The 13032-nt window shown below is 35.6% G+C and overlaps 1 protein-coding gene across 1 annotated transcript in view; it reads left to right on the forward strand.

Moving 5' to 3' along the window:
* Positions 1 to 13032, forward strand: part of FRMD5 (FERM domain containing 5) — a 1150824-nt gene that overhangs the window by 621520 nt on the left and 516272 nt on the right. Inside the window, exons 10-11 of the mRNA XM_044077712.1 lie at positions 9755 to 9829; positions 11496 to 11564. Coding sequence (XP_043933647.1) covers positions 9755 to 9829; positions 11496 to 11564 — 144 coding nt within the window. The remainder of the gene's footprint in view (positions 1 to 9754; positions 9830 to 11495; positions 11565 to 13032) is intronic.

The following is a 13032-nucleotide window of genomic DNA, read 5'->3' on the forward strand; positions in this document are numbered from 1 at the left end:
AAATATTATTTCATTTTCCTTTATACATGACCTTCCCATTGTTTACATATTTAGAACATACACAACTTGAAAAGGGTACTACAGTAAACTGATATGCAGTAAATAATGCCACATCTTAAATAGTTTGATTGTCTGAGTCAGGAAAAGGGATTTAGAATTGAATTTTATGAAGTGAAAGCATCTATTTCTACTCTAGAAATACAATTTGCTAGCATATTCCCTGGATGGCATAGCTGTTAAAACAGTATCAGCATTTGTTCATTGATAGCTTACAGTATATCAAGGACACTGGGTACCTGCATGAATTACAACCTAAATTGTCTTAGCATTGTACATATCTCTGTAGTAAGACAACTATCATACTGGGAATAAAGTACAACTACCAATAGAAATAAATATTTATTCTGTTATATAAAGCACTATTATGGCATATTCTCAGATAGTAGTAAATATCCAGGCTCTCTTCAAAAAGACAAGTGTCTGCCTTGGGGTATTTCTTTGATAAAATTTCTGTTGTGTAAAAAAATGAGATAAATTTGTTGACCTTGGGATTTACAGTAGTTACAGTGTAATTTGTTATAATGATGTTTGCTGCAGACATAACTGCTGCAGGTCTGGAGGTCTTCCTATGACAGCATATGCATTTTGGAAAGACTGCAGAATACAGGTTAACACTTATAAAAGTAATCATTTGAAATGTTGGGACCCATTATATCAAGTCCTTTAATGTAGAGACTGAATGGCCAAAAAAAGCAGACTTACATATACTAAGTACAAGATGTCCATTTCTTGGAATATTTCCTTTTCTGAGCAGTATGGCAATCTAAGAGTTAGTATATATAGGTTTGGGAGAGTAGGGGACTTCACACTCGCATCGGGGATGAAGGGGATGCTTTCCCCCTGCAAAAATAAGTTTAAAGGAGAAGAGAGCTGTTCGAGATTCGCTTTTCTTGTGCATTTTCAATCTTTTTTTTTCTGCATGTCAATACTCGGCATTTTGAGTGGCATTTCAGTAGGGAGTCATTTATAAATTTTGAAATTCAGCAGTCATAATATGCTATATTTAGTAACATTTTGGTTGTATGAGAATGTTTTGTTTATCTCAGCCACACCTGGTAACTGTGGAATGTCATGCCCATGGCAGCTTAAATACATATTCAGATTCCTAAACTTCCCCTAATCCACTGTGTTACAAATAAGTAGAAATCAGTCATAAATATCTTGTAAACAGTAAATGCTGCTATGAAGTAGAGATTCTTTATGAGGTCATAGACAATGCATTAAAACTCATTCCATCAATTGTATAATGAGCTTGATTTTTTCTGCAAGGTTTCAACAAGAACTTTCTGTATCTTCAAAGCCATGCATAATTTGTACAACACAGACAGTGGTTTCCTATCTAAAGATTATATGACAGTATATTCAGTGTAACACTTCAGTTCACACCATGTCAGCCTTTCACATGCAATGTTTGTCATAATGAGCTCGGGTCTTATCTTAGAAAATTTTAAAAAAGTGATGTAATGTTGAATGTAGAATATGAGAAGAAATATTGCAGAGCTTGATATATTTCACAGAATTCTTATTTCCATGATGATATTTCAGTGACTATCCAAAGCAAAGTACCTTACATCAAGACAGTCTGTATCTTTTATCATATTCACATCAAAATAACACAATGCCAAAGAGCCATGGCAGAGATTAGATTACAAGCTGATATTAAATCACATCCTTGTAGCTTCTGTTTTCTTAGTTTGCGGAGTAGCTGTGAAAGATGTGGATTGAATGCATATATTTTTATTTATTTATCTGTCTTTTTATCTGTCTGTCTATCCATCCATCCGTTCATTCATTCACGTTTATTTTTTGGGATACTACACTGGTCAATAGTGACCATTTACAGGTGTGGCCTTGGTGAATGAGTATTCACAATAGGTATACAATCAGTCCTTTTGCAACAAAGAAGAGATATAACAGATATAGAATGGTTTGGAGGGACAGGTATATCTCACAGAGGATACCACTGCTCTGGAACAGACTCCCCATCCACATAAAACAAAGTTCATCCCTGTATGTATTCAAGCACAACTTGGACCTATATATGGGAAACATAAAATTTACCCTCAGCCTGCCAACTGTACTAGTAATGTACAGAGGAAGGTCATAAATGCTTTATCCCATGCATAGGTCCTCTCATATTTTCTGTGGTATTATCCCAGTTATTCTCATTGGGGTAATATATATTTATCAACCACGGGATGGGTAAGGCCATTCTCTAACCAAATGTGATAGGTTTATTCAAGAATAATAAGGAAAACTGGCCAGACTTAAAAATGACCCACAAGGACATAACAAATTATATCTCTAGCTGTTATAACAAATCTAGTACTTATCTATGAACCTATAACATTCTCATATTTTACTTAGATTCAGTACAATAGATTCAATCATTCTCTACAGATAAATGACATATGAGTTCAACATACTTCAGAAATTCTCAAACCATCATCTAAGGCTATTTAGAAACCAGAAAGGATCTGTGTGCTTTAAGCATATCAATCAAGCCATTTTACAAACTGGTTGACTCGTATAAACTACCCAATTCCTGTAATTTTCTTATTGGCTGATCTCTGTAATCTACTTCTTCTCCCAAGACATTTTTAACTGTTAAACCCCAGTCAACTGAATATTCATCCTGAAAAAATGTAGGTATTAATATGAATTCCTTCCATCCTTCTGTAAGGGTGTACAAATCTATTATCTTCAGTCTCAAAGAATAATACATGTCTCTTATCCCTTCTACTTGTTTTGTCATTTATCGATTAGTGGCTCAAGTGACTGATGTAGTTGCAAGGAAGGATGGATGTCTCTATCCTGGGTAGGGGGCAGTGATGTGGTCATCTTCTGTGACGATCCCTGGTGGAGGCTGGGGGATGTCATTGGGAGGAGGCATGCTTCAAAGAAGAAACAGGGGTATGGACCTGGTTGAGCTGCCATGGAGGCAGGGCAATATGACACAACTTCTCTATAGCATGCCCTCCCTAGGGGCAACCATGTCACCACAAGGGAGTGGGCAGGACATGCATGAAAAACCCTCAGATGGATGCAGAAACAGCTGAGCCCCCAGGATGTCCTAAGGATCCACAACTGGATCCAGCACACTGCAAAGTAAGTCCAGGAGGGTATGGAGATGAGCTGGTAGACCTGGCATGGATTTGGGGTACTGAGATGCCAGGCTAGTACAATGATAGAATGGGACTCAAAAAATCATCTGCAAACATGAAAAACTGAATCACACATTGCAATTCCATCTCAGCATTTGTGCATTTATATGTAGCCCTAGGAGTAGTCACGAGCTTATTTTCTGTTATTATGTGCTGCTAGCATTGAAAAAAAAAGAACTTTTAAAGGTGTTTATATTAGCTGTGGCATTAATCTCTAGCCTGTCTAACTTGAGTGTGATCCATTTCACGGGCAACATACAGACATCCGTCATGGAATTTAATATAATGAGCACTTGTAACTAATATTTTGGTATAGTGATTTTAAACATTTTTCTGCTTTTCTACATTTTTATAAATGGCAGATAATTGAATGAATTGTAATGATCCTTACACTGCAAGGTCAGTGAACATTTACAGGTATGTTTCTTTAAGAATGCTAGCAGTTCCAGTTGTTGCATCACAAACCAAACTCCTGGGCAGCTACAGCATTTTTTTAATTCCACATGTAAACACAGCTGTCACCAGAAAATTCCTTATAGCTGTATTCTTTTTGTCATTTTCACTTTTAGTAACATAGGTGTTCGCATATCAGTTTTATAAACTATATTTTTTCTTTAAGCACTGTAAAATTTGAGTTGGTAATGACTTTATTGATATCCTGTTTATGTAAAACATATCATTCCATTGCAAGATTCCAGTGCCTTCGTCCATGGGTGGGGAGGGAAATACTGTTTACTCAGGTGCCTGTCTTGTTCATTAGAAAGCAGAACAGGGATACCCCATGAGTCTACATGTCTCTGAGAAGTGTAGCAAACAATATCTTAATGAAATTAGAAAAGTAGTCTATATTAATGGCTGACAGAATGTGATTAGAACAACATTAGAAGGACAATCAAATAAAAAGATTGACAAATATTTATGGCGTTCTCAATATGCATTTTTCCAAATAAAAAGAAAAAAAATCACTACCAGAATCAGCGTTTTTTTTTTCGCTACGTCATAGATTCAGAATCCATATTCATTTAGTGAAGAAGAAGAGATTTGTTTTTATGTAATGAAGATTCTGTGGGATGTAAATACCTTACAATCTTACAATACAACAATGCTTTACTGCACTTAAAACAATGTGCAGCTATGATTCATACGTCTTCAGTAATTACTTATAAAATAACCTGGGATCCCTTCCAAGTACAGCAGAAGTAGGTTCACCTTTAGCTTCCTACCAGGAATATATGGAGCTGAAGTACATCGCTTGGTGACTTTCCCATGCCCTAAAAGGTGGTATTCTTCTATATTTGAGCATCATCAGTGGTACCAGTAATAAGATGCTCCAGGAATCATTTTATGTTTAAATTCCTGTGGTTATAAGAAGGTGGGGCAAGAATGGGTACTCAGTATTACTCAAATTGAATGACTTTCCTCCTGATCAAAGGGGACTCTGCTTCAGGTATAGAAGGAGCTGCATCTCTTCCATCACATGTCCAGATGCTACCAATGCCTTGGTCTGGATGTGGCTCAGAACATCATGTGACCTACCAGCATCTGGCATGGAAATTACAAAGGTTTCATAAAAGCAAGATATGCAACTCCCAGCTTATTGTGACTGATTGTTTGAATCATTCCTTCAGTGAAGCAATTCAGATGATCATGCTGTGAGGCCATAACATAATTTACATTAATAAACATATGACACTCAGACATCTCGCCTATATGTTATCCTTATATCACACTCCACTACAAATACAAATTACACCATGAATGTGTATACTTGTAAATAATTCTCACATGCCATCTTTACAACTGTTTACAGCTCTTCTTTTTCTGATTGTACTGCTGTTTTTGTACCTCTCCAAATCTCTGTTCTATGCTGTTTCACAGTTTGTAATAGTTATAAGTAGCCTCTTTTGCACAACTCCAGCTGTTTCTCCTCTTCGTATCATCCCTTTGTGTTATTACACTGACTTGTTTTCTTGCCTTTTCTCTATATGTCACTATATTTTCTTAACATTCCCTTCTTCTCTAACTCTTCCCACTATAGATTAATCTGCAAGGATACCAACCAACCAACCGGACACGCAACTAGGTGCAAACTCAAATGTGTCAAAACTCCCTGACTTTAATGAATATTGCAAGCAATTTACATCGCTCAGACTTTGCAAGACAGCTGGTTTAGTGAGAGTCATTTTGCATTATAGCTTTTTATATTGTCAACTTTGTGCATTGATTTTTATAGCATTATAAGTTTATCTCTTTTCCTTCCAACTGTGTTTGTTCTACTAATTTTATTTTGTGAAATAAGGTCATGCTGAAAAGGGGCCTTAGTGGTCCAGTAAAATAAATGAAAATAAGTCCCCATTTCCCTTCCCTCAAGATGCAGTGACATTGGAGGTGACTATATTTAAAAGGGGGGATGCAAGTATCTCCTCCTGCAAATTTGTGTACGTGATGAAGCCCCCATAGAAAATATAATTAAAAATGGAATTTTGCAAATAGATTGAAGTATCCTTCTGAACAATTATCTTCACAGTATTAACATTCAGAGATGGTCTTTCTATGTCCATCCTAAATCAACCTTTCATGGTATGATAAGTCTATTACTCCGCTTATCTGTATTGTTAACCTTCTTTGTAGTCTTTTACTGTTTGTACCTGAGTAATATTATAAGACGTCCATAAGATTACAGGGTACTGTAGCTTTGGTTTTACTAAGGACTTGTTTATTGACAGCATCACTTCAGGAATCATAAATGTTACATAATTAAGTGTGCTACCCACAATAACATTTAAAGAATTACAAACTCTTTAAATATTTGTTTCAGTGGACAGTCTTTTCTCAGCTGTTAACCACAAGTTAATGTATATTTCAAATTTGAAATGTTCCTAATTTCTGTAGTATATTTCTTCAGTAGCCATACATTACCAAATCATGATGGCTTAATCCTGTCCATGTTCAGAGACAGTTGCTGAAAACTAGTCCACCCCTTAGCATTGTTCACAATAGCATGCAGCTATCTGATATCACATCTCGGAAGAATATCCACCATTTTATATTGTCTTCATATTTTATGTGAAAGATCTGTTGATTCATAATTATACATATTATTCAAATGTTTACAATCAAAACTTGGAAACTGCATCGGTTGACTGGAATGTGGTTGACTTGTAGTTTCCAAGTTGGCATAATGTCGAACCAAAAATGATGGACTACACTACAGTGAACAGGCTGTGTAGGTCTATATTTTGGGTTCAACATTGTATAGTGAGGTCACGGTTCAGTAAAGAACGTGGAATTAGCCCATTTCCTCACTGTGGATCTCGGAGTTTGCATAGCCCCCCCTGCAAAATAGTACAATTAACATGGCATTGACCATTGAGTGTAATGGTACATTAATGTGCATAGCATGGGTGACTGACGTTACCTCCTGCTATGTCGAACTTGTCGAACCAGGAAGGTCGGTATGTCATTTCCGATGTTCTGTCTTTTAGATGTGTCAGAAATCAACATTTTCCATCGATATTATGGTAATTCGATGAAAGCATTTTCAAGGATATGATAGTAAACCTATTCAACTATCGTCTACCATAGTGTCATTGGTCCTTTGTTTTCTTCTTTTCTCAACGTCATTTTTCAGACTTTGTTTGATTACCAGCTAGCCACACTGGCTTATATTTAATTTGCAACTTTTACTGACTAGTATCTGATGCCATAGCCTACCAAAATATTTACTGAAACTGAGATCAACCTGCATTCCCTACTCTACTGCATTAAGTATACTGTCTTCAAAGACTGGCCACTCATAGCAGAAAGAATATATTTTTTAAAGATGCTTATTTATCCAAGTTCTTACACATTTCTTCATGACTTTTGATGCGCATTTTCATAAAACAATAGAACTATAATCTCAAGTTAAATATGATTTGCCTCACTTATTTTCAACTGTTACTGCAACAACTGTCTTTTTCTCTGTTAGGACCTCATGTATATAATAATCCATAATTTCAATCAGTCCTCAATGAATTTTCTGAGTTCCTGTAGTTCCTTATTCCTGTTTTTGTTCACTGATGATGATTTGTTGACGTCAAGTCCCCCAAAAGTTTTTCAATAAGTCTATTATTATCTATAGGTTGAATACTTCAGTGCCTCAGCTTTTATCCTTGCTTTTGTGGGATGGGTCATAGCTGAATAAGGGTTCATGATAAGTTCTTGACAGGTGACATATATATCTCCTCTGACAGTTTCAAGTGTGTAAGTGATGAGTTGTTACATGTGGTTTTTAACATGTTTGCAAACATTTTTTTAATTCCTCCATATTATTTTAGTGTTTATACATAGTTACATTTATGACAGTCATCATATGTCCAACTTTCTCACCATTCCTAGTTTCCTTAAAAAAGCTAAAAAATGTGTTATTATGATACTGAACATTGTTTGCAAATGTCTATTTGCTCTTTGTTGTTTTTGTTACAAACTTGTTAATGTCCTTCACAAACATATGTTCTGCTACTTGTTTCCATTCTCTATGCAATGGCCTCCCTTTTTGTCATATTGTCAAGGTTTTGTATTCATACTGACAGTATAGGCTTTCAAACTGCATAATTTACTTTTTTAAATTGTTCCTGATTCCTTAAAAAGTTCATTTATTAATACACATATTCTGCGTTTGCTAACCCTATCCAGTCAGGGTCATGGAGCCTATTCCAGCACTTAGTCACTCAGTAGGTACAGGACAAAGGCATCTATCCTAGACAGCATAGCAGTGATGTGTACACACACACACACACACACACACACACACACACACACACACACACACACACACACACACACTGGTGAAAAAATGGATTTGCATATACCATTTCTCAAAATATTCCCTTTACTCCAAGGGATGGCAATCTCAAGAGTTATATATATATATCTAAAGAGAGAGAGAAGATTTTGCTGTATCCACTCAGGATGCAAAGGGGCTTGCCCTCTGCAAAAATAAAATAAAGAAATAAAGGAGGACAACGATATGGGGGGACCAGAGTACACTGGAGCACCAATTTGCATGGACACAGAGAGGCCGTGCAGACTCCATACAGAAAGCACCCCCGGTTGAGCTCCTAACTGGAGAACTAAACAGTGAGAGGCAATGACACTAACTGATGTGCTGTGCCATTGTGTTGCTCTCCTTAACAGCTCTGCCAAGCAATCCCTTCTATCTGCATTTCCTCACGGCATTCATAATATGTCTGCATTATTTAATAATGTAGCACTTCTTTTCCTTCCTGTAATACAAGAAGACACACTCGATTACCTTACTTTCAACATCTCTTGCCATTGAGGTACACGTATAATCACCATTAATCCGAAGTAGAGATTTCCATATCAAAACATCCTCCTTAAACTTTGTAATGATTATACCTGTATCACTCTCTTTGCAGTTGTTTTAAACACTAGAAAAAGCACTGTCATGCAAATATATCAGTATATTGTACTGTCATAGCCCGGTTTCTTTCTGAGTTTTAATCTTTTTTTTTTTTTTTTTTTTTTTTTTTTTGCAATTAGTACACCTAAGGGGAAAAAACAAGAAATGTATTATGTTTCAGGGGAGAAACAGTAAGAAAGCAATACAGGTAAGTCACATGGGTGTACACCAAATGACATAAAGGTCAGCAATGACTATGTGATACAGTATAGACAGAGGTAGAATGCTGCAATACAAATGTAGAGGTACAGGCAATAGAAAAAAGGTGTCTTCATACTCTCTGTGCAGAGAGGCTGTGACATCCTTATCTTAAGTACTACCTTCATTTCCTGGGATCCATTAAAGATCTAGACAAGCTAGAGGCTTTTCAGGGAACTGCAACAAAAATTATGCAAAATCTTTAAATCCAAGGGGGGAGGATCTTTCAGATATTGTTCTCATGAAAAGCCGGATTATATATATCTCAGGGACTCCATCGGAAGACAGGTATGACAGGGTACTACCAGACAACATATTTTGCATATAAAATAATGGATAGATCTCTGAGAAAGTTTTAGGGTCAAAAATAGTGAAGGAATTAAAAAAATGAGTGTAACAGGTGTACAGAAGTTATTGTAGGATATAAGAAAAAAACATGCTAAGCATTAACTAAGATGTTCAGGTTACTAATCAGCTACTGAAATAAGCAAAGAAGGAAGGACAGATGGTCCCTATATGTCATCAAAATCCAAGATTCTGTGTCGAATTATCATATATAATTCTCTTAAAACAGCTGCCTGCTCAATCGCTCTGTTTGACAGAAGCATCTACCCTGATTAACATTTTGCTAGCACAGTTGTAAATGTAATGTTGGGCTGTGTTTTAAAGCATTTCATTTACACACTTCAGTATTTCGTTTTTTTAATCTACACCTGGGTGAGCATTGTGATGCTATATGATCCTTGCCTGAGAATGAGAATACACAATTCCTTACAAAAAATGCTTAAAAATAAAAGTATGAAAATAATACAGTCACAGTTGCACAGCCATCTGATTTTTGCCTCATGCTTCGTTTGTTTTTCAGGCTTGAAAAATCCAGCCAAGTTCGGACAGTTTCCAGCAGCAATCTCTTTTTTAAAGGAAGCCGGTTCCGATACAGGTAAATAATTACAGTAAGTAGAGGTTACTGAATATATTTCTAGAGAACCAATTTAAGTCTTCACAAAAAGAATAAGCTAACCCCAACTTGTTAATCAAAATTGCATTAGAAACATGCATTTTAGGCCTTCTCATCTTATGCTTGATAACATAATACTGATACTGTGTTTAATTGTACGTTTATGCCCCAAACTATTTGCATAACCCTCTTGAAATTCAGTGGAGTGGGATTACCCCTAATGAATAGGAGTCTGAATTATATCATGGCAATACATGAGCAACAACCGGGAGAGTGAGTAGTTATCCAGGTCATATTATTATTCCCTTTATGCTTAACACTCCTCCCATTTGCATGGATGCACAGGGTTTTACAATGCAGCACCCTGCATATGCTGGCCTACAACTTAAATATTTTGGTATTTGCTAACCTCCCTCACACACTTTTTTGACCAGTGTTAGACCTTGGTTTCCAACAAAGAGTGATCCTTTGGTAGAGATAAACCTCATTCCACTTCCCCTCCCCTGGAGAAAGCGGGCAGCCCTTCAATTACTCAGCCCTTCCCCTCTCTGATCACCTGTCGGGTATGAATCAATACTCAGACTTGGGTCACCAGCAGTATAAATGGATGCTTTCCCAGTGCCTTAAGACTCCAGTTTGTAAACACAATTATTCATTGATTCAACTACACTTCTGAAAAAGTATTTCAATTTCAGATGGCACAGAAAGCAACCTAACTTATTCATATGTTTAAATTCATGTACATTTGTTTGTGTGTGTGCATTGATGTGCAAGTTACATCTATCTGTGTGCTTGTTTGCATATTAATTTATTCATCAAGCTATTGGTTATATTTTTTAAACTAGGCAGACCCTTGGCAAATGTTAGCAAGAACCATTAGGATGAACATTACACAGTTTGAAATCTTGAAAAGAAATGGGTGAGAAAAAGGGAAATCTGAAAAGTAAAAATAAATGCAAATAAATTACATTAGCATGTTTGAATTTAATGGGAAGGTATCACCTAGACATAGACTTAAAGTATCACCTACCTGTGAGTTCTTTGCAAAAACCTAATCTACTTAGCTGCAATCTGATTCTCCAATCATGGTTCAAGTAAGATGGAAAAACCTTGAACCAGAAGTGAAGGCATTCTTTTCCAGGGAAGGTAGGGCTCCACCCCTGCCACCATATCGAGGAGCCTAGTCTTCTTCACTTGACCTATGACATTCTCTAGTGATGAAGAGTTATTAAGCAAGGTAAAACCCATGATGTTCTCTCATTTTCTTCACTGCTTCCTCCTCAGCCATCCTGATTTTGTCACTATACCTTATATTATAGCTTTCTTCAAAAACTGTTCTGCAGTTTATTATTGAGCAGAACGTGAGGTTTCATACAGATAGGAAGTTTTTATAATGTCAGATGGGGTCCTAATATCAATTAGTGCTGGTGAGAAGTGTGAGTTTTTGTACATTTCAATGTGTAATGTGTGTGTGTATGTATATATATATATATATATATATATATATATATATATATATATATATATATATATATATATATATATATATATATATATATATATATATATATATATATATATATACATATATATATATATATATATATATATATAGCTTTTTTTTTAATATGGTTTATGTTGCTTTTAGCGGCCGAGTAGCAAAGGAAGTGATGGAATCCAGTGCAAAAATTAAAAGGGAACCCCCTGAAATTCACAGGTAAGCATTTTTATTTTCAGCACTTTTGTTTTACATTCATTTCCCTGTGTGTTGCACCTAAATGTCTATCATGTAGCAAAGTCTGATAGATAATTGTTCAATGACTTTGAATGCAGTACAAGTTATTACAATGTTGCATTCTGGCATATAATTAAAACTATATTTAAATACCAGTTTATACACAGTTATATCTAAGTGCATGCTATCAGTAAAGCTTGTGTTGTTTTAAAAGTGTGCTTAAATGCAATAACCACCTCCAGTTTATAAAGTTAAGGTGCTCACTAAAAGTAACATCTACTTGCGAATTGTGAGTTCTGAGATTATTTTATGCTAAGACTGCAGAAAAATTTTGCATAAGTAGAACAGAGTTATTTAACATATTATGTTAAATGTATTCTTGTGTCTGCCTGTTCCCTGTTATGGTCAGAAGTTCATAGGCAGAGTACAACTTCATATACCTAAGCAGTGAGCAGCTGATTCCATGGCACATAATGTCAAATCACTTATGCAGGTGTCAAGATTTATTTTACTTCTTGTAATATTTTATTCTATCTATTGGTGCTGGAAATTGTATTCATAAATGAGAATGTTTTGTTTTATAAATTTACAGTTGTGTGATTTGTATGTGCCAAATGAAAACCGTGAGACTGCGTTGATATGGAATGTTGGAAGAACTCCAAACTGAGGTTTTATTCAATTTAGATGTTAGGGACCAGTATCCACCCCAAATGTTTGCGATCATGGTGATAGTTGATTGATGAACACTAACAAGATATAATTACTTTTATAAATATATCTACATGCTTTACAATTACCACAAGGGAAGTTTTTGTCTACATTTTATCTATTTGTTGAAAGAAGCTTTTTGTCAGCCAATAGAGTACATAAAAGTTATAAAATGACTTTTATTTGTTCAACGTGGTGTTCTGAGGAAGTCAGTTATACTATAGACGAAACTGCTTAAGCTATTAAATTTCTTTTTATGGTTTGTAGGTGCTGTTATTTTCCATTTTTGTGTTGCACCTTGGAAAGTTCATCATTTTTTTTTCACCTTGGGAATACAGATAAATTTAGGTGCTTCATCATAGCACTATAGAAGGTTTATAAATTTGTAGTCACTGAACTTTGTGATATTTGTATCTGACTATTTGGAGATTTTGAATGAAAATGTTACCAGTTTGGGAATGGATTCAAATGATGAAGGGCGGACCAGGAACATAGTAGATATTGATGCCATGTTGGTAAGAATTAGGTCAGGAACAGTTTGTCCTCCAGTGTGTTCTTGAAAATTTAGTCCATTTATTTTTTATTTGTAAAATCAAAGAATTTTCAGATGTAGCATACAATTGAGGTATAGGTATCCAGTTCAGTAGTTAAAGCCTCCTAGGATAATGGAATTCCTGTTAATTTGAAGTTCATCCACTGCATTTAGGAACGTAACATGGTTTTCTAGGGTGGAGAGGCTGCA

The sequence above is a fragment of the Protopterus annectens genome, chromosome 7.part0, assembly GCF_019279795.1.
Source record: "Protopterus annectens isolate FY-2018-M chromosome 7.part0, PAN1.0, whole genome shotgun sequence".
In the NCBI taxonomy this organism is placed as follows: Eukaryota; Metazoa; Chordata; order Ceratodontiformes; family Protopteridae; genus Protopterus; species Protopterus annectens.